The sequence below is a fragment of the Agaricus bisporus genome (genome assembly GCF_000300575.1).
Source record: "Agaricus bisporus var. bisporus H97 unplaced genomic scaffold AGABI2scaffold_13, whole genome shotgun sequence".
In the NCBI taxonomy this organism is placed as follows: domain Eukaryota; kingdom Fungi; phylum Basidiomycota; class Agaricomycetes; order Agaricales; family Agaricaceae; genus Agaricus; species Agaricus bisporus.
In genome coordinates, this window is record NW_006267348.1 from 906,872 (window position 1) to 928,575 (window position 21,704).

The following is a 21,704-nucleotide window of genomic DNA, read 5'->3' on the forward strand; positions in this document are numbered from 1 at the left end:
TTTTTCTGCCTTACATAGTCACATGTTGTAAATTTCGCTGCCCCTGGGTTCACAGTGCCTTTTGGAAGTATTGAAATATTGAGGTTGTGTTAAGGGTAACCCTTGCAATTTTCAAGGGTAGCCTGTGATCAACCCTAGAGTTACCCCTGGTGGGCTCTATTGTTGACTCAGTGCCTTTTTCTCTTTCTTTTTTTTTTTTTTGTGTTATTCACTTTTGTTACCGGTACCCACAACCTCAATATTTCAATACTTCCTAGGTAGTATGAAAACAAAAAATATGGTATTGTTTTAATAACATTTCAATAGTTTGGGAGGAAGTATTGAAATATTGAGGTTGTGACCAGTGTTGGGAGGTAGCATCTGTTGAATCTGGTATCATTCCTTTCTCTTTGACACTGTGTCTCAGCTGCTCCGTCTTTTGCCTTATTCTGCTTTTGCTGCTGGTATCAGAGTTGGGAGGCAGTGTTTGTTGAATTTGGTATCTTGTCCTTTCCCACCTGGACTCCTGGACTCTTCACCCACTGCAAGTTTTTTTCATACCTTTTTTATCCTTGTATCTAATAAAACCAAATCAGATGTCACCCATAACAAAATATGAAACTCTTTATCCTGTTATTGTGGTGAACAAAGCTACAATAAATGGCTTTATAGACACTACAAATAAAGTGTTTCACAAGGATCATACATTTAGTGATTTTGGCTCAGAATTTACTAAGCTTGAGGAATCCAGTGAGCAAGAGAAGGAAATATATGAGATTGTTTCTATATATTTCTAAAATTCAGTGCTTATATTTCTCATTTGTCTGTTAGAAACCCCATTCTTACTATGTCTGGTTATCTGAATTCCCCTTTTGCACTCATCTCCTAAAAGGCCTCACTCTCCTGGTCCAGAAACCTCCATGCCAGCCCTGTCATTAACCCCTGCGCTGTATCCAGGCATATTATCTTTTCCACCTCCCCGTAAAAAAGACAAAGATTCTAACTTGAAAATGAAAAAAAGAAATGTACAAGAAAGCTTGTCAAGTCTGGGCATAATGTTTCTTTGAAAATTTGAGTGAAGTTTGTGACTACGAGCAACATAATCTCCACAAGCCTTCAAATGCAGAGCCTTAACTCTACTGGTAGCTTGTATGAAGGAAAATCAACCTTCAGGTCTCCAGTCAATCCAAGTCTCCCTTGTCTTTATCTCAAAGATTTGTGTTCTGATTTCACCTTCATTACTTGAGACAATATGTTATACTGTACTTGAATCAGGTTTTTTTTCTTTAACTCATGTTTTTTTTTTCTAGGCATTATTCCCTGCCCTCTCCTTGATACAGAAGCCGGCCCAACAAGCAAGACTTTGTGGATACTTGCACATGCCTTTACATTGCTAAAAACTCTTAGTGTTAAAATCCACTTCCATGATGGTGATGTAAATCACCATCATGACAATTATTCTGCGATTAGTATCCACTTATTAGCCAAAAATCCATTGATTTTGATCTTTGGTGTAAAGTTATTGAAATTATTTTTAAAAAAGAACATTTAAGTCAATTTCTTTAGAATCATCTTATGCTAGTTTAAGTTCTATGGTTAGCAAACTTAATGAAATTAGAAATAAAATTAGAAGTAGAAAATTAGGTACAACTATATTTACTAATAGTTAGAAAGTATTAGTATTGCCTCAGGTCAGGAATCCAAAGATCCAACATTCCAAATGCCTGAGGAGTATAAAAATCTGATGGAGGAGCTACTGGCCAACACAGATTTTCATGACACTGTGGACTACCATTTATGTAAGTTTTTCTTTTTTATTAGTTAACCTTTCAGAGCTGACATCTATTACATTTAGACTTTTTAAGACTGTGATGTCCCAATATGTATGATTGATTTAGAGTGTGTCTCCAAGAGTTATTGGACAATAAGAAGATTGGTCCAAAACTGAAGAGAATTACTAGAGTTGGGGTTTATCCAAGATATGTTTGACTTTGGACCAGATGTATTTATAAACACAACCTCAATATTTCAATACTTCCTAATAAAATATTGAAATATTATTGAAACAGTACCGTATTTTTTATTTCCATACTACCTGGGAAGTATTAAAACATTATTTAAATAATATTATAAATTTGTTTGTATTTTTTCCATATATGGAAATAAAATATAGTATTGTTTGAATAACATTTCAATTCTTCCTAAGTAGTATGAAAATAAAAAATACGGTACTGTTTTAATAATATTTCATTAATTCATTAAGAAGTATTGAAATGTTGAGGTTGTGAAAGCACCACAAAGACTCTTGAAATTATCCTGTGGGCTGATGTGCTGTCCAAGCTCTAGAATTTTTCAATCCTGCTATTGGAGGTTGCTTAGTTTTGGACAACCCTCAGCTTATTATCCAGTTTCCACCTGGTTCTATCATTTTTATTCCTTTTGCTGTTTTTATGCATGCCAACCTTCCTATCCAGCCACATGAGGAACATGCTGTCATCATCCAATATTTTCCAGGTAGTTTTCTCTGCTTTGTTGATCACGATTTCACCAATCAAAAGGATTTGAATCCTGATTCTCTTGCTCAACAAGCAAAATATGCCCAAGTGAGAAAAGAAGTAGAAGAAAAAAATGATTCTTGGTTCAAAACAATATCTGAGTTAGTAGAATATGATACTCAACTTGCTTCATAATCTTTTCTTATTGTTAAGTCTTGCATATCTTACATTATTATTTTCAACTTAAGTAATTTATAATCTTATCTGCATTGCTTAAACTTATACTCAACTTACTCATATTCAAATTAAATTATCTAACTTATATGCTTTGAACTACTTGAGAGTCTTTTCCTTGTACCAAAAATAAGTTGTTTTAAGTTTTGAAATAAGTTCAGCATAAGATGCTTAAGTTAAATTAAAGTTTGACAGATTTTGCTGATGCCTGGGGCCATTCCACAACCACTATATTTAAATAGGACACATGTACTTATGTAACATTATGCAGATATTACCATATATATAATTTAAATAATACATGTGTACTAGAAAAAACATATGCAAAAATTATATTCAATAATGTTGATTTTATACATTTTGTTTGCATAAAACTTAGATATGTTTTACATAATTCACATGTATTGTATAAATTTCATTTACGGTAATATTTGCATAATGTTTTCATAGTACATATGTATTAATCAAATAGTGAGGTTGTGTTCACAAGCTCAATATTTCAATATTGAGGTTGTGCATTGGAACATGTAACCATGTCCTCTGAATGGCTTTGTGTCAACCTGATCTCGCTTCTTTCTCTTTCTTTCTTGTTCCGAAATGTGTGTATAACTATGTCCCTCAAAAATATATTTGTCTATTCAAGCTGAATCTTGGCTAAAATTTTACAACAAGCTTAAGTTTACACATTACATGAATCACAATATTCTATGCCCCTTTCATTCTATATTTGATGTATTGTGATGATGTTACCATCACTTTTATCTTATCTTTTTTATTCAATCTTGATAGCTCCTATCTTTATATACAGTGGCTCAAAAAACTGTCCCAATATTTCGAGGTTTTGCACTACTTGTTTATAGCTCAATGAGTTTTATGAATATGATTATGTAATTAACATATTTTATGCTCTTGCATGTGACCTTTAAAACACATGTAAGATGACGTAATTCTGAGCAGTAAGAGATGGCTAATTTAAATCAACAAAATAGTCAATCACTGGGACAGTTTTTTGACCTTCTACTCAACTTTCAGAAATGATGATCTATAGCCACACAAAAAATGTGAAAAATCAAGGAAGTATTTAGAGATGTTATCTAACATTATGTATATAATGTCCTATAAATCTCGAATTAGTTATTATGCATTTAAATGTGTTATGACACGTCAGCTAATTTATTGTATTAAAATGCATTCCCACGCCAGGGAAATTAACCATTATATCACCTGTTTTGACATCGCAAAGATGTCACAACACGTATGTTGTAACACTCACGTGAATATCGAAATAAAGTTCTGATCTAAATAGAAATAATGAAACTCTATTTAGTCTATTTGGCTATGTTTACTTGCTTTCCGGAAAATACCGACAAAGGTAGAGCTAGTGCGTCCTAGTCAACATCACATGATTGTGACGAATTGTGACAAGTGTTATCAAGTGTATTATTAATCAAGTGACTACAAGTCACTGTGTTAGGGCGACTGTGACTGTGATGTCACAGGTCACACCTGAACTTTAAGAACTAAGAGGTAAAGTGACAAAAGTTTTATTAGGCGTGAACCTAAGAGAACTCGACAGAGTTTTCTACAAGTTTCTACCTACTTATATACCTAGACTGCGGTGCACAGACCAACTACCCTAGGTAACTATTTATATACTGACATGAGAAAAGAAGCGGAGTATGAGAAAGTAAACTAATTATACATTTGACATGAGAAAAGAAGAGTGGAGTTAAGAAGTAAGTAAATAAAAGTAAATTGATCATAAAAACATCAACAGAACCAAACAAACCATAAAAGTGTCAAACTGTAGCAGCAGAGGGAAATTATTATGTAATAAAAATGTGACAGATGTGACAGCGTGATGCCGTGACATTCTGGCAAAGCTCTAACACACTGCTAGCCTGCTGAAGCTCTTCGAGGATAGCATCGGGAATCTTGCGATGCCCTCTATACTTTCTACATGCCCAGGCAGCTTGAGTACCAGTCAAACCATACCGGGAGGCATCCATGAACCTGAATGCTCTTGTTATGAAGCTATTGTATCATTTTGAATGAGTGCATAATTGAATTTTGACAAAGGATGAAACTTGCCATCTCATGGTGATAAGAAGAACTTGATCAAGACATTGGTCTACATTTTTACAAAGAACTGCTTCATTTGAAGAAGGTTCTCGCAACCGATATAGCCTTTTGGCATATCCCCAGCATTGTTCTATTGGGTTTAATTCACAATGAAACTTCGGAAGAAAAAGGATGTGAAATCCCTGTGATTTCACATCAGTCTCGAGAATAGAATCAATTTCCATGAAATCTGGCTGATAGAACATCAGACGATGGCAGCAACAATGCTCTTCTGGATTAGATTGATTTGGACACTTCTTTAAGGATGACCCACAAGAAGCTCTAAGGTTCTTAACATTAGAGTATCCACGTTCTTCGAGTATTACAGCCATCCCTTTGAACCAGCCTGCCTGATTGTGGCCTTCAGGAAAGTAAAATGCTTGTTCAGTTCCATTGCTGAACCGTCCATTGGCCATGCAAATTTTCTTCTTCTTTATCCTTCCATCAGTCTCATATTGAACATTTCCATCTGATCCGAGATCATTGACATCAATAAGGAATTTCTTTGAATGATTTTTTGGCATCCGCAGTGCTGAGATAGATGTTTCTGCACGTTTTGCATGAGTCCAGGCATTGTCAAAGATAAAAATATGGTCTTCATTTGGGTAATGTTGCTTGAGTATATCCATGGCTTGCTTTGCATGTGCTCGAATATGTTCATTATCAAAATATCCGTCTCTTCCTTTCCCAGGCCGGAATAGTATTTGAGTTGTCTGGGTTCCATCAGGAGAGCGGAGCCATCCATATTCAGCCGAAAAAAAATCTATTGCCATATATGACAGTCCTTCTCCTTTGGCATAAGGTTTAGCTGTTTCATCTTTATGAATCCATCTTTTACGTCGTCGATCATGAGCATAGAAAATTGACTTGTCATGAAACCAAAACATGGTAGATCGCTGCCCTGGAATGAGAGCTGGTGGAATCGAGGATCCATTTGTGTCCCAAGCACATGTTCGCTGTTCAAATTCAAGAGTTTTTGGAAGAAAAATCTCTTGCCGAAACGTGACAACGTCCTCACGTTCATGACCATCAGCATACTGTCCTTTTGGATCATAGTCCCATCGGTACCCCAACTTTTTCATCCACCGTTTTGCTGTAGCAAGAGAAATTGTCTTTTTTCGCTGCAACCGGGCCAAGATTTCCGGATTATCAAGGAACCGGACAATTGATTCTGCACAGATCTGATGATCTGCTGGCTTGAAAGATGCAAGATGATCATTGATTTCTTGTGCAAGATCTTTATCATCAATCAATGATCTCCCTGAGTTATTCCATTCGACAATAGGAAGCTCTCCATTATCAACAAAATTTCGAAGCCAAGACTTGACACAACCTCTATATTTAAATAATACACATGTATTATGTAAACATTATGCAAATGTTACCGTAAATTTAATTTACATAGTACATATGTAATATGTTTTACATATTCAAACTTTATGCAAACAAAAGTCTTAAATTGAGCTTTATTGAATTTTTAATTTACATATGTTTTGAATAGTATACATGTATTATTGAAATAATATTTACGGTAATGTTTGCATAAAGTTTGCATAATACATGTGTACTATTCAAATATAAAGGTTGTGTGAGATTACAAGCTTTCTTTTGGCCCGGATTTTTTGAATCTCTTTTAGTCTTGCTGACTAGTCTTCCCACGTCACTTGCAGCTGATGACCACCGGCCGCGTGAATCTCACGGATTCTCCGGGAGAAGAATAAGATATTTTTGACATAGGAGCAACATCTCTTCAAGCCGTTTGATTGTCTGGCTGTTCAAATTAGGAGCCTTATAAGATCGGCGTGTATCTTGTTGAGGTGGCCGTAATATATCTTGAATCTCTACAGAGGCAGCTCGGACCTGCTCCTCAGTTGGTGGAAATTCATAAACACCATGTCGAGTTCCATTGTCAGAGTCGGTGTCATTTATGGGATCCAAATCAACCAAATCAATTGCTTCATCGTCTCCTGAAGTGCCTATCGCTCCTACTTCATGAAGGGCAGATGACACATCATCCAAATGAGGCCCAACTAAAAACTTGGATGTGCCCCAATTATCCATTTCCTTGGCCCTATCTAAATCTGCACTTGGCATGAAGCTGCTTGCACTGCTATTAGATAGAATAGGCTATTTATAATTGAGCAATCAATCTTTTACTGATCCGTAGTTCTCACAAGTGGTTGTTTAGCAGTTTTGCGCTTCTTCTCAAGAGGGTTGGCATATTTTCCGAGATTCCCAATAACAGACTTATGTTTCTTGGGTTTTACAGAGCAAGGCATTCGGAATGATAAATAAATCAAAGTTCGGATGTCAAGAGTATGAGACGGCCAATAGCAAATGCATGTGTCACATGTAAAGTATAATAAATGACCGCAAAAGATTTAAAATATTTGGGGCACACTCAAATTCGTATTAACTTTAAATATTTTTTCCACCGATACCTGAAGAACTACACTGAGAAGGTATCAGTGGAAGCAATTTCTCAATATTGGTCAAATTGTGTTTGCCCCGAATATAAAACTATTTTACGGGCATTTTAGTAACATTTTCATCACACTTTGGTCATGTGATGTTGACTAGGACGCACTAGCTCTACCTTACACATATCTGACATGTTACCACTTTAATTGTACTTTCCTTTGCTATCATAATCTCTATATTTGTTATTTGTAGTCTTTTTGTTACTTTTTTGATTGTAGAAAACTATTCTAGAGGTAAAACTCAGTTTAAAATATGTCAAGCAAAGTCTAATACCAAGAAAAACTAAAAACCAAAACATGTGGATAATATACAACTACAAAAGACATGAGGAAAGGTTTTTTCTTGATAAGAAAGAGTAATAAATTGTTAAAGTAACTTTAGACAGCTTTATCGTGATTATCGTGAAAATCGGGCTGTCTCCTATATAAGCATGCTAATATAATCATGATTATATTTCAGATACTACATAATTAAGTTTAAATTTAATGTGATAACAACTGAACGATGATATGGTTTAATCATGATAATGATCTCTGTAATCATGATTAGATAATCTTCCTATAATCATGATTTCGATGTTAATAGGCCCAGGTGTACTTCATTTATAATGTAATCTATATACTGTAATTAGCACAATTGATATATAATTGATATATAATGAACTTCATTAACTACATAAGAAATATACTACAAACTCTTCACACTACGTAGATTGACTATATGAACAGGATCTAAATACATTACACGGAAATATGGCAGTTGGCACCACTGGTAATTGAACTGAAGCCATTGAGAATGGGACTCTGAACAATAAACTGGTTGTGCCGTTATGCCAGGCATCCAAGCAATGATATGCAACTATTATGCGATATAGCATTCAAGTCACTCTTAAAGTGTCAATAATTTTGGATCTCATTCTCAGTGTCATCAAATAGTACAAATCTTATAAAAGAAATGTCATTTTAAGGCTGTTGTAAGCAATGAAATCATCTCTCCTTTTTGCAACAATGGAAATCTGTCCAAATATCATGAAACTAGACAGTGACAGACTGTAGGAAGGGTTGGTAGTCAAATTGGATAATGATAATTATAATTTGACTGGATAAAGGATACATATCTGAAAGAAAGAGGTTGAAAGTTGACTGACACTTTTGTAGCAAAATATGAAGGAATAAATTGTCTAATAGTGGAATGGTATATGTACTGTGAGTGAGTAGGATGCTTGTACATACATAGAATATTATAATTACTAAATAGTACTATGATATTTCAGAGTAGAAGAGCAGTAAAAGGCTTTGAAAAGTTGAAAATTTGGCAGGAAAAGAGAATATTGTGGTAGAATAACAGCTTTAGTATTATTTTGTTGATTTAATTTTGCCACCCTTTACTGCTCAGGATTACGTCATCTTACATGCGTTTTAAAGGTCACATGCAAGAGCATAAGGTATATTAATTACATATTCATATTCATAAAACTCATTGAGCTATAATACAAATAATGAAAAACCTCGAAACATTGGGACAGTTTTTTGAGCCACTGTATATACCACTTCATATATGTCGGAACATTCCAAATTGCATAATAAGCGAACATTTTCCTTTTCGAACATTTTAGGGCATTTTGGGGCATTTTTGCATTATTTTTTACACCTTAAAATGCCTTAAAATCAGCTTAAAATGTCCAAATAATGCCCAAACGATAATAATCAATTATAATGTAGTTTGGAAAGTTCCGACATACCATAGTGACAACAGCTGTTTTATCCCTCTCTTGTTGTACTTCTATGTTATGACCTTAGACTAGGCCATCAGGAAAAGGTAAAGCAACTTAAGTTTGACTTATACAAACTTATGGAAATCATAAGTCCATATAAGTCATTTTTGCATAAGGCATGTCACTGTCTGAGATTATGTTTTATGCAAAATACTTATTCAAAATCATAAGGTACATAAGTCACAATGTAGTCATAAGATTCAAGATTACCATAAGTCATGAGGATTTATCTCAAGTTGCATAAGTAGATACTTAAGACAGTAAGAAATAATAAGAGAGTATAAGGTCAATCATAAGGAACATCATAATGCATAAGGAACAAAGAATTATATTCATATAGTAAATACAATACATCATGTATAATACAGACTTCCTAAAAAGGAAATAAACCCTGAAAAAAGCAGACAAGAGGGGTGGGATAACAGCCAGGGGATAGGAATGGAAAGTGGGGGGATAATAATGAGGCAATGTGATTCTGAGAGTAACAAATGAGTAAGAAAAGATGAAAAGCCAATACATCACTCACCAAAGGCCAGGAATGCCCCCAAATCCCCCCCAAATCCTATCCACATATCCTCCTCACATCTCCTCCCAGAACTTCTCCCAAAATAACCCTAAAAAAGCGGCCTAAGTAGACAAAAAAGTGTCCTAAATAGGTAAAAACATGAGCACAACAAGAATAAAAGAGCTGAGCAAGGAATGCTTACCATGAATCAGGTCAGAGGGAGAGAGAGGAGGAAAGGAGAGAGTGAGGAGGGCAGGGAGGGCAGGGAATGATGGTGGTGATGAGGAAGGATCAACGTCGTGCTCGAAACAGAAGTTCAACATGTCGCATGATGTCACATGACTGCTGGACTTGGGATTTTCGAAGCAAAGTTCCTCAAATCATAGGTAGGAGATATTTTCGGCCCATTTCTGCATAGAAGTTGATGATTAAAAAGTGTATTCCTATAGTTTCGAGGTCGGGGAGTTCGAATATTCAATTAGATTCTTTGTTGGATGAGATTCTAATGAGATATGGCACATTTAACATATGATAAACACAAGATTGCAAAAGCCGCCAATGAATCCCGTTACATGTCAATCATCGTCATGTCAGCTCTCAAGGGCAACCGGGGTAAAGTATTCATGGACCATTGCATCGACAATGTCCTCCACATGGTGAGTCCTCTCAGCCAGTGTTGATTGATCTGGTAATTGACATGCGTGTAGTTTGCTCTTTTCCCTCTGAAGGAGGTCGTGGTGTTCCATAGACTCCAACTCGACATGGGCCCCATCAGCTTGACTATGCTCATGTGTCTGGGCAAGGTTGACGCCACGGCGTACAGGACGGTGGGTATGCAGAGCAAGGACTTCACCGCCAAAAGGGAGGTACTGAAGGATTGGATGAAGATAAATCGTCAGATGGTAAACCAGTCCTGGCATGAGACTGTGTGGCCATTGATGTTAGAGCTTTGCCAGAATGTCACGGCGTCACACTGTCACATCTGTCACACATTTTATTACATAATAATTTTCCTCTGCTGCTTCAGTTCGACAGAGGCTAAACTATTGGCATACTGACCATGGCGAAAGCATCAGACTTACAGCCCGAGCTCTATAATCTCACTTCATCTTTTCTACCCCGAATCATGCGGAACAAGTGCAATGGAGGAGAGCGGCGGCAGCTATTGGAATGGAACCTCGGCCGAGCGGATGGAAGTTGGAGGATCGCAGGTGTGTATTGTGTGGGAGAGTGACATTGATAATGTGGGACAAAGTATTGGAGAAACCGTGGATGTTGCAACAATGGCAGAACCCGGACTTCCATTGTTGGGAACCGGCCCGGTTCTTCACGATGTGTCCATGTGGAGAAATAATGGCAACATACTTCGGCACTGAGTGGCACAGTGGATTATGTTTTTAGAAAGTTTTTTGTACTTGTGGACACTTTTATTCTTTTGTTTGGTTCTGTTGACGTTTGTATGATCAGTTTACTCTTGTGTACTTACTTCTTACTCCACTTTTCTCATGTCAAACCTTTCCTTCTCACGTCAAATGTATAATTAGTTTACTTTCTCATATATTGCTTCTTATCTCATGTCATTCTCTAAATAGTTACCTAGGGTAGTTGGTCTGTGCGCCGCAGTCTAGGTATATAAATAAATAGAAACTTGTAGAAAACTCTGTTGAGTTCTCTTAGGTTCACGCTTAATAAACTCTTTTGCACTACTCTCTGATAGTTCTTAAGTAAGGTGTGACCTGTGACATCTCAGTTACAGTCGCCCTAACAATTGAACGTTGAAGGAAAGTTCGTTTGGTGTACCAAAGAGGCGAAGGGCCCAAAGATTAAAAAGGTGCCAAAGGATCTCAATGACAAAATGATCAAGAATGTCGACCGTGACTTCTGGGTACACGCCAGATTCGCATTCTATGAGTATCTGGTGGCAATGAAATATTGTCCACAGCTGTTGGAGTTGTCGGCAGCAACACGATGGATCCGCCAAAGGTTTACTGAGGCAATGGTGCCCTTCATCTCATCGTGGAAGAGGAAGATAGATGGTAAGTTGCAGAACGAGATGGAATACATATTTCCGGACATGCTAGAGTACACGAAGGAAACAGTGGTCCCCAAGGTAGTTGTGTCGGACGTGAACAAGACACAGGCAGTTGCGACTATCAAGAAGAAGTCACTCTCTGACTTTACAAAAGCGCTTGAACGGATGCAGTGCCACAAGTTCCTGTTTGCCTCTCCCACAGGATCCATTCTGGATGATAAAGTCCGTGATGTCTCAACACCCTTGCAGAGGTGAGTAGACACATCTGGTAACTACTGTATCTCAATTGCTCACAGACATACAGGCTGGCAGGGAAAACATTGCACGGATAGCAAAATGCATATGGACATTGAAGGCGGCGTCCCTCCCGAAAGCATCATCCCTGACAACCCCAAGTACCAAGTAAGCAAGCTGTCGAGTGTGGACCTCACATTCTATAAACAAATCAATGGTTGGTTGGAGCATGCCTCATTAAAGGTAAAATGCCCCACACAACTCTAACCACATTCTTACTGGCATCCAACAGCAAGCATCCAGGACTCGTACTTCCAAGAGTGAGTTATTCATTCTGGCCGCCGTAAACAGTTCTGATCACGGCGGCATTTTACAGGGATCGCTGCACAACCTCAATATTTGAATAATACATATGTATTATGAAGACATTATGCAAACATTACTGTAAATAAAACTTACATACTATATGTGCATTATGTAAAACATATCTAAACTTTATGCAAACAAAGTCTATAAAATCAACATTACACAATCTCTATATTTTAATAAAACACATGCATTATGCAAACACTATGCATGTTAGAACCTTGCCAGAATGTCACGGCGTCACACTGTCACACTGTCACATATTTTATTACATAATAATTTCCCTCTGCTGCTACAGTTCGACGGAGGCTAAACTATCGGCATACTGCTAAAATGGCACAAATTACAGATCTACCAATTGAGCTTATCGATCTTATCTTTTCTTTTCTACCCCCGAACCATGCAGAGCAAGTACAATGGCAGAGGAGGGCAGCGGCTATAGGAAGAGAGGCAAGGCCGGTAGGTTGGGACCTATCGGGCCATCAGTGTAGGGAATGCGGGAGAATGATGTTGGCAATGTGGGACGCGGAGGAGGATAAAGCGTGGGTAATACAGAGGTGGTCAGCGTGGGGGGCTCGGTATTGGGAACTATCCGGGTTCTTCATACTATGTCCGTGTGATGCGTTGTTAGGTAACTACTTCGGACATCAATGGTTTGTGTGAGTTGTTTGTACTTGTGGACACTTTTATGGTTTGTTTGGTGTTGTTGATGTTTTTATGATCAATTTACTTTTGTTTACTTACTTCTTACTCCACTCTTCTTTTCTCATGTCAAATGTATAATTAGGTTACTTTCTCATACGTACTTCTTTTCCCATGTCAGTATATAAATAGTTACCTAGGGTAGCTGGTCTGTGCGCCATAGTCTAGGTATATAAAGTAGGTAGAAACTTGTAGAAGACTCCGTCGAGTTCTCTTAGGTTCACGCCTAATATAACTTCTGTCACTATACTCCTTAGTTCTTGAGTTTAGGTGTGACCTGTGACATCACAGTCACAGTCGCCCTAACAATGCAAACATTACCACAATTTTGATTTGCATAGTACATATATATTATTTAAAGCATATCTAAACCTTATGCAAACAGAACATTTAAAATGAACATTATTGAATTATTTTTTTACATATATTTTGCATAATATTTGCATAATACATGTGTATTATTGAAATATAGAGGTTGTGTTATTGAATATATTTTTTGTATATGTTTTACATAGTACACATATATTATGTAAATTTTATTTACAGTAATGTTTGCATAATGTTTTCACAGATACAATCAAGTTGGCAAGATCTTCATCTGTCATTGTACTGATCTAGTTAGTCTCAGTCTTCCATTGCTGGGTATCCTTCACAACCTCTATATTTACACACATGTACTATTTAAACATTATGCAAATATTACCGTAAATATAATTGAAATAATACATATGTAATATATAAAACATATTTAAACTTTATGCAAACAAAAGCCTTAAAATGAGCTTTACTGAATTTTTAATTTATATATATTTTGCATACACAACCTCAATATTCCAATACTTCCTGATGAAATATTGAAATATTATTGAAACAGTACCATATTTTTTATTTCCATACTACCTGGAAAGTATTGAAATATTATTTAAATAGTATCATAAATTTATTTGTATTTTTTCCAATGTTGTAAGTGAATTGTTCACTTTGGTTTTCCTTTACATTTTGTAATCAGTTAACATCAACCAAATACATTAAATTGTGAGGTATGTAGATGTTAGCTGGTTATCAATTATAGATAAAAAATGAGTTTTTAGTCCATATTTGTGAAGTCTCAAATATGAATTTATTATAAGGAGGATATGGTTATTTGAACCATTTATTATCAGGGGCTGGGGACCTGCACTGATCTGAAAAAGTTGTTAATAAGAAATAAAAATGCTAAAAGACTGACATGGCAAATATATTCCAAATTATTCCAATTAGGAAAAAAATATTTCCAACATGACCAAAATATTGTTTTCCCTCAATTTGAACCCATACTGGAGTTGATGAATGTCTTGAATTCAAGTATACTGGACAATTTGTTGCAATGAAATCCTTCTTTGAGATATTCATGAGTTGCTAAATTGACTACCCATGTCACAGGCACAGAATCAACAAGTTGGAGGCTTGTGATAAAAATGTCACTGGAGTGATTCATTTGAGGCTCAAAAATCTAAGAAAATATCAGTTGGATGTTGTTAATGCATTAGAAAAGCCCAAATATGCTCATTTTCAAGATAGGTACTATATTGCAAATGTTGGTATAACGCAGGCTTTTTATGAGTCTCTGGATAAAAATCATATTCAAGTATCAAGCTGGGAATACAAGGACAGAGCATATATTGGGTGTAGCCAAGAGGCATAAATAATTGCTACTTATTTAGTTTTTGTCTCTTTGACAGGCAAGGAGGCTGTTTAACGTTGCCAGGAACTCTTCTTCTAGTAAAGACACATCTTGCAAAATAAATAGGAGTCTGTCTAGTAAGCAGCAAAAAAACATGACAAAGCAACAGCTAAGCATTAGATCCAACCATACTCTTACCTAAAAAGGTCCAGCTTCGGCTTCATTCTCTGTGACATTATGGGGCATGATAGCTAAGATCATGGAGTCAATGGTGGTTAACACAACCTCTATATTTCAATAATACACATGTATTATGCAAACATTATGCAAACATTACTGTAATTTTAATTTGCATAGTACATGTATATTATCTAAAACATATCCAAATCTTATGCAAACAAAACCTTTAAAATGAACATTATTGAATTATTTTTTTACATATGTTTTACACAATATATATGTACTATGTGAGTTACATTTACAGTAATGTTTGCATAATGTTTGCATAATACATATGTATTATTGAAATATAAAGGTTGTGTAACACTAGACCAGGCTAGCTTAAGAACCCCTCTGTTGTCAGATCTTGAGGATCAAAAGACATGGCGGTGGCATTTGTAGACGTATGGGACTCAAAGGCTGGATCTCGTACCAAAGACCTCATAAATACAGCATATCATATAAGAGGTAAACTAATTAAAGTAGAGTATGCTTGTCAGAGAGAGTTTGTACCACAGTGCTAGAAGTGCTGGAAGTGGAATCATGGCACATCCTGGTGTTGCTTTAACTATGAGTTGTGCGCCTGATGCGGTCAGCCACATATGACCAAGAACCACCACAGCTTTGCCACATGCTGCAGAGCTGCTAGGAAGAAGGAAGATTGGACTGGAGTATGCAAGCACGAGATCAAGTGCGTTAACTGCAAAGACAACCACACTGCCGACTCCTCCAAGTGCACTTACAAGAGGCACCAAAACAACATCTTGTGGCACGATCAAAGACACACTTTGGATTTGGCTATTGAGAAAGAGAAGTGCAACAACAGGTGCCAAACCATTCAGTAAGCACACGAACTAGACAAAGAGCACATCATCAAAATCCCCTCTTCTTCTGAATGAATAGTACAACATCGCTTCTTTGACCGGTACCACCACCATCAAGGAACCAAACAGTTGTAAACATCTCCCCGTCGTCGCTCTTCGTGTCCACAGCTGCTCCTTGGTGACTCTGATCGCCCCAATCGTGTTACCACCATGTCCGCCGACTCCCCGTTGACCCCCCCCCCCCGCGGCCGCGGGCGTGGGGCATCTATGCCGCTGCCCCCTGGGGGCTCCTGGTCTTCCTCTGGCTTGCCCTCTTCGCGAGGCAGGCTCTCTGATGCACGTCCTGCATCTAGGGCTGCATCTCGGGACCCCTCTCTCGTGAGGGGCTCCTTATCCCAACAAACGCTTGACCCGTTTGTTACTCGTGATCAGTTGCGATCTCGCGATGTTGAATCGGATGAGGAGTTTCCTCCCCTCTCTTCGTCTGCGGATCCTACTACTCCCCGTTCACACATCTCTTTGAGAGCGTCGACAGTTGCACCAGCGTCACCTACTCCTAGGATGATGTCTATCGACCCGCAGGACCTGTCACCCTCCGCTCTCGTGTTTAGCGAGGCGGAAGGAAGTGATGAAGCCAATGACAGGGCTCTCATTCAATCTCTCTATGCTGCTTCGGATTTTCTGAAGAAGCGTATTGGCCACTATAGGACTGATTCTTCTGAGTTCCTACTCGAACACGTCGCCACTCCACTTTTTGAAGTTGCGTCCACCATTGCCTCGGATCCGTTTGGAAACCTTCTCCTCACGTCCGAACATGGCGACAAAGTCTCTGCTTACGCAGCTTTGATCTCCCATCTGGACCCGCCCGTTCAAGAGGTAGAGAAGATCGTTGAGAAGATCATCTACCGCGAAGGTCGTGTTCCCCCTTCCAACTCTCAGCGTATGGACACTGAGCCTGATCCAGGTTCAGGTCCTGTTGAGCCTCCTCGTCGCTCCGACATTCCTGGTTCCAGGCCGGGTGCGAAGGTCTCTCGGGGCATCCCTCCTCCTCGCCGCCCTGATCCTAAGGGCAAGGGAAAGGTGCTCGGTCGTCCTCCCTTTCCCAATTACTCCACCCGTCCGGGTAGGAGTTCCTACGCGCGCATGGCTGCTAAGCCACCCGCTCCTCCTCCTGCCGTTCCGCCTACGGTGGCGGCTACTCCTGGGGTTAACCCGCTGGTCTCTTTGGCCATGGCATACCCCCATATTCCCGCTGATGCGCTCATTCAAATGCATCAGTCCCTCTCTGAGAACCGTGCTCCGGATCTTGCTTGGCCTTTGGCCTTGAGCAAGGCCAAGCATACTACCAATGGCCCTTCTAGGCGCCAAATTCTCTTGTCGGCACCTTCGGTTGCCTCCATTGATGTTGAAGCCTGTACCAGGCTTCTCAATTCCAAACTCTCGGCTCAGAGTTCTGAACTCCGAGTCGAGTCTACTCGCGCTGCCTACGGTGGCTGGTCTATCGTGACCAACCGGGCAGCTTCTGATTCTCAGTTGGACGCGGTCTCTAAGATCTTGCGTTCCGACTTCCTCCCGAGACCTGTGGCTGCGTTCACAGTCTCGCTTCCCCGTTCGACATCTTATCTTAAGGTGTTGGACGTTCCTTGTTTCTCATCGGGTAGGACACCGACATCTCCGGACGCTGTCGTTGCTGCATTGGGGGTTTCCCCTTTGTTCGGTGACATCGTCCTCGCTGGCAAGCCTCGGCTTGTCGCTAACTCCAAGCGGGCCGACACGGTGTCCGCTTACTTCGACATTTGGGATTCTCAGGCGGGACGGTCTGCAAAGACACTCGTCGGGAAGACCATTCAATTTGGTAACAGGTCCCTCCGCATTATGGGGGCTAGTCCCAACCGAGGTGTCTCCCTGTGCCAACGTTGTTGGATTTGGGGACATTCTCAACTCTCTTGCAAGGCGCGCTCCCTGTTGTGCGCCTACTGTAACGAACCGCACGCCTCTGATGCCCATCAGGCTCAAGCATCGTGCTGCCGAGGTAACCCCAAGGCTAACCCTCCCCGGGAACCCACCGCTGATGGTGTGGGTTGTCCCCATCCCCCGCGTTGCCGCAACTGTGCCGGAGAGCATGCGGCTTCTGCTAGGGCCTGCCCCTTCTGGTCTCATCGCTTCAACGGTGATTGGATCAAGAATAGGAATTCCCAGGTACGCCGCTCTTGTAGTGGACGTCCGCATCCTCAAACTAATGTCATTTAATTATGCCTAGGTCTCCTAGGGGTAGTATTAGTGATATTAGTGTATTCTGTCAAAATGTGAATAGATCGTATCCACATGTTGACACCCTCCTGCAGACGTTGAAACATATCAACATTCTTTTCTTCCAAGAGCCTCCTAGGCGATTAATTAGACTCACTATCTCCACGGTTTTGCCAGATGGAGATCCTGTTTGGGGTTCGCCCCGGCATCCTGACTGGATTCCTTTAGAATCTAAAGTCACAGGTGGGTATTGACATATGTCCACCGTCGCCTCACTAAACTTAGACCCGCACTTCGCACAGATCTTATTAACCATGAGGACATACAGGTCATATCCCTTCATCCAGGGGGAAATGATGTTGTGTTCCTCATGAACGTTTATTCTGATTCGAATCGCCGTGCCATCCAGTTCTTGGGAGGCAAGGTAGATTCTCTCCCACATTTCTCGTATGTGGGGGGTGATTTTAATTGTCATTCGAGTGAGTGGGACCCTTCGTGTCCTCATCACCGTTCCCCTGCTCCAGCTTTGCTGGAGCACATGGTGGACTTAGGAGTTTACTGGCAGCGTCCGGTCAACCATGGTCCTACGCATACTCCTCACAACGAGGATTTACAGGGGTCAGTCTTTGATTTGATCTTCTCCCCCGTGTTTGGTAATGAGGAATTCTTACCTATTCTTTCTCATGATGAGCAGGGCAGGTCTGACCATGTTCCACTTGTTATGCGTGTTCCTATTCGGGAGGTGGATATACATATCTCCAGGATGACTATTGATCCGGACTCAAAAGAGGAGCTTGACTTCTGCAATGAGGTTCGAACTAAGTTGGGCGAAATCAAACTTGATTGGCTCGATACGCGTGAAGGGGTCGAGGATTGTGCGCAAGCCATTGCTCGGGTCTTTGTGGAGGGCTGGCAACATCACTCCGCGGAACGCACCATCACAGTACACTCTAAGTCCTGGTGGAATACAGAGTGTACTGAAGCGAAGTTGCTGTTAGCGGGGGAGAGATCTCCCGAGAACATATCTGTCTTTCGCTGTGCTTGTAGTGCGGCCAAACATGCGTTCTTTGATAATCGTATCAACGACATCGCAGTCGAAACTAAGCGGCCGTGGGACCTTATGAGCTGGGTCGGACCGCGCAAACTTCCACCGTCTGAGGCTATTGTTCACAATGGTCAGGCATGTACGGACATGCCCTCCCTTTGGGAGGCTTTACATTCTACGTATAACTCTGCTGCCGATAAGGCAGTAGACTTGAGCATTATTGAGGAGGTTCCAGCTCTTGATGAAAGAGACTGGGCCCCATTTTCGCATAAGGAGTTGACTGATGCCTTGTCAGCCTGCTCTTCGCGCTCTTTCCCGGGTCCTGATCACGTAACGTGGCGGCATCTGAAAAGGGTATTACCGGATGATGATCCATCACTGGTAGTCCGGTCACTGGCTGATGCCTGCTTTGAGCATGGCATTTGGCCAGATTATTTTAAGTCGTCTAGCTCGGTTATCATTCCGAAGCCGGGCAAGGCGACGTACTCCACTCCTCGCACATTCAGGCCCATTGTGCTTCTGAATACTCTTGGCAAGCTCATTGAGAAAATGATCTCTACTCGCCTACAGTTTGACGGTGTCAAATATGGGCTTTTCCATGCACATCAGTTCGGTGGGATAGGGCAACGTTCTACTGAGGATGCTGGTGCATTCCTTACTCATCTCATTCGTGCGGGATGGGCTAAGGGTCTCAAGACGAGTGTCATAGCGTTTGACGTGGCACAGTTCTTCCCTTCCCTGAATCACGAAATTCTCCTCGGGGTCCTTTCTCGGCAGGGATTTCCGGCTTCGGTTCGGAACTTCTTTGCCTCCTATCTTCTGGGGCGTCAAACAAGTTACAGATGGAACGTGTTTGAATCTCCCAACTTTCTAGCGGATGTGGGCGTCGGTCAGGGCTCTGCTCTTTCACCAGTCTTGTCCGCTCTTTATTTTTCCTTGGTCATGAAGGTCTTCTACCAGCGCATGTCACACACAGAGTGTGATGTCCTGTCATATGTGGATGACGGCACTCTCGTATGCCAGTCTCGCACACTCGATCAGAATCTTCCTAAGCTTTCTGAAGCTTACGAGGAAATGTTTGATATTCTTACTGCTGTCGGTCTTGACATGGAGCATTCCAAGTCTGAAATCTTTCACTTTACCCGGGAACGTGGTAATTATAACCCGTGGATAGTCCTCCCTGTTGGACCATTTACGGAAGCTTGTCCTCTCCGCCCGCAGACCTATTGGAGGTATCTGGGCATCTATTTCGATCGGACTCTCACATTCCGTGAGCATGTCAGATTCTACTCTACCAAGGCCTTCTCCACGGTTTGCGCCATGGGTATGCTTGGGAATTCGCTACGGGAACTCTCCCCTATGCATAAGCGTCTGCTGTATTGGTCGTGCGTGGTCCCTGTGGCTACATACGGCATGAACCTATGGTACCATGGATTCTCCAAGTCCAAAGGCCATCTTGAGTCCCTGAGGAAGATGCAGCGTCGGGCTGCTCTCTGGATCACTGGTGCTTTTTGCACTTCACCAAATGGAGGGGTTGAGTCGCTTGCTGGGCTTATCCCTATTCATCTTCACATCAAGAAGTTGGCAGCTCGCGCTGATATGCAGGTTGTCACTTTATCTCCGATGCACCCTATCCGGACTCTTGTTCGGGGCAAGGGTTTGCTGGAAGTGGAGCCTCTTCGGCATCGCTTCCACGTCACCCATTTCGAGGACGAAGTGCGCGATAAGATCAAATCCTCAGTGTGTGGGATTGGTCATCAAATTTCGCAATTCACGGAACGGTTTCATGCTGACTCTGAATTGGCAAGGCTGGGACACCAACTGATGGATGTTTATGGACATCGCATCAAATTTTATGAAGCTGGCAAAAACATTAAGGATAATGAGCTTGTTAACCGTCTGAATCGTCTCCACTTTGCTGCGGAGATGGTTCCTAATTCAGTTATTGTTGGGGTTGATGGGGCGGTCCCGAAAGGGAATCGTACCCAGGCCGTAGCAGCAACTATTGTCCGCAAGGGTGGACAGCCTTACTATGAGTGGGCTGAGCCATTTGGGAAAGCCACGTCTACGGACGTTGAGCTTCGTGGTATTGTGATTGGACTTACAAAGGCTGTGTCCTATAATCCATCACTTATTACCTTATTCACCGACTCGCTCTCTATGGCGCGACTCTCGGTAGATCCCTCTCATCATCCGGGTCAGTTTGATTCTCACCTGGTTTGCATGAACTTGTCCCAATGGCTCGCCGACGATCCTCGGCGGGAAGTTGCATTCGTCCACACCCGGTCTCATCTGAAGTGGGGTATTCATCATGAGGCACATACGCTTGCCAAGCGTGCCTCTTTTCCATTTAACCCGGGGATTCCCCCTCGGGTGTCTTTTAATTTCATAAGGCGAAAGGCGACGGAAGCCTGCAAGGATGAGTGGCAACAGTTGTTCAGTTCGGCTGATTACCGTGGCCATCACTTCTTACGATTGTGCGACAGCACTGACAAGCCGGCGCGACCTTCCTATTGTGGGGGAGGTCCCTGGCTTCCTTTCTTCGGAGATCAGCCATCGTTCTGTGCAAGGGCTATCCGGTGCATCCTCGGTCATGCTCCTATGGGGGAATTCCGGGCTAGATTTAACATTGCGGGTCGCCGCGACTGCGAGTACTGTGGTACTGGTGCAAGCCAGACCCGGGCTCATTTACTTTGACAATGCAATATGCTTGTCCGCCCCAGGCGCTTCATGATGTATCCTTACTATCTTGGAGAGCTCTATCAGTATTTGTCGGATAA

General features: G+C 40.9%; 5 protein-coding genes across 5 annotated transcripts; 4 read left to right on the forward strand and 1 right to left on the reverse strand.

Annotated features, from left to right (window-relative positions):
* Positions 1–2,306: 2,306 nt before the first annotated feature.
* Positions 2,307–2,543, forward strand: AGABI2DRAFT_56299 (hypothetical protein; the record flags this gene model as incomplete). The annotated part of the gene is made up of 1 exon (XM_006456563.1): positions 2,307–2,543. A coding segment is annotated over one exon (237 nt), but the record flags the coding sequence as incomplete, so codon positions are not given.
* Positions 2,544–4,534: 1,991 nt separating this feature from the next.
* Positions 4,535–6,923, reverse strand: AGABI2DRAFT_154171 (hypothetical protein; the record flags this gene model as incomplete). Its single annotated transcript, XM_006456564.1, has 3 exons — positions 4,535–4,742; positions 4,800–6,010; positions 6,690–6,923. 3 exons carry the CDS (start codon positions 6,921–6,923, stop codon positions 4,535–4,537), a joined length of 1,653 nt encoding a protein of 550 aa, XP_006456627.1.
* Positions 6,924–10,101: 3,178 nt separating this feature from the next.
* On the forward strand, positions 10,102–12,262 carry AGABI2DRAFT_146405 (hypothetical protein; the record flags this gene model as incomplete). The annotated part of the gene is made up of 9 exons (XM_006456565.1): positions 10,102–10,245; positions 10,297–10,491; positions 10,660–10,800; positions 11,190–11,217; positions 11,371–11,625; positions 11,671–11,872; positions 11,918–12,023; positions 12,148–12,175; positions 12,207–12,262. The coding sequence occupies 9 exons, from the start codon at positions 10,102–10,104 to the stop codon at positions 12,260–12,262; spliced, it is 1,155 nt and encodes a 384-aa protein (XP_006456628.1).
* Positions 12,263–12,725: 463 nt separating this feature from the next.
* AGABI2DRAFT_154172 (hypothetical protein) lies at positions 12,726–12,884 on the forward strand (the record flags this gene model as incomplete). Its single annotated transcript, XM_006456566.1, has 1 exon — positions 12,726–12,884. The coding sequence occupies one exon, from the start codon at positions 12,726–12,728 to the stop codon at positions 12,882–12,884; it is 159 nt and encodes a 52-aa protein (XP_006456629.1).
* Positions 12,885–17,408: 4,524 nt separating this feature from the next.
* On the forward strand, positions 17,409–17,879 carry AGABI2DRAFT_78270 (hypothetical protein; the record flags this gene model as incomplete). Its single annotated transcript, XM_006456567.1, has 1 exon — positions 17,409–17,879. A coding segment is annotated over one exon (471 nt), but the record flags the coding sequence as incomplete, so codon positions are not given.
* Between the last annotated feature and the right edge of the window lie 3,825 nt (positions 17,880–21,704).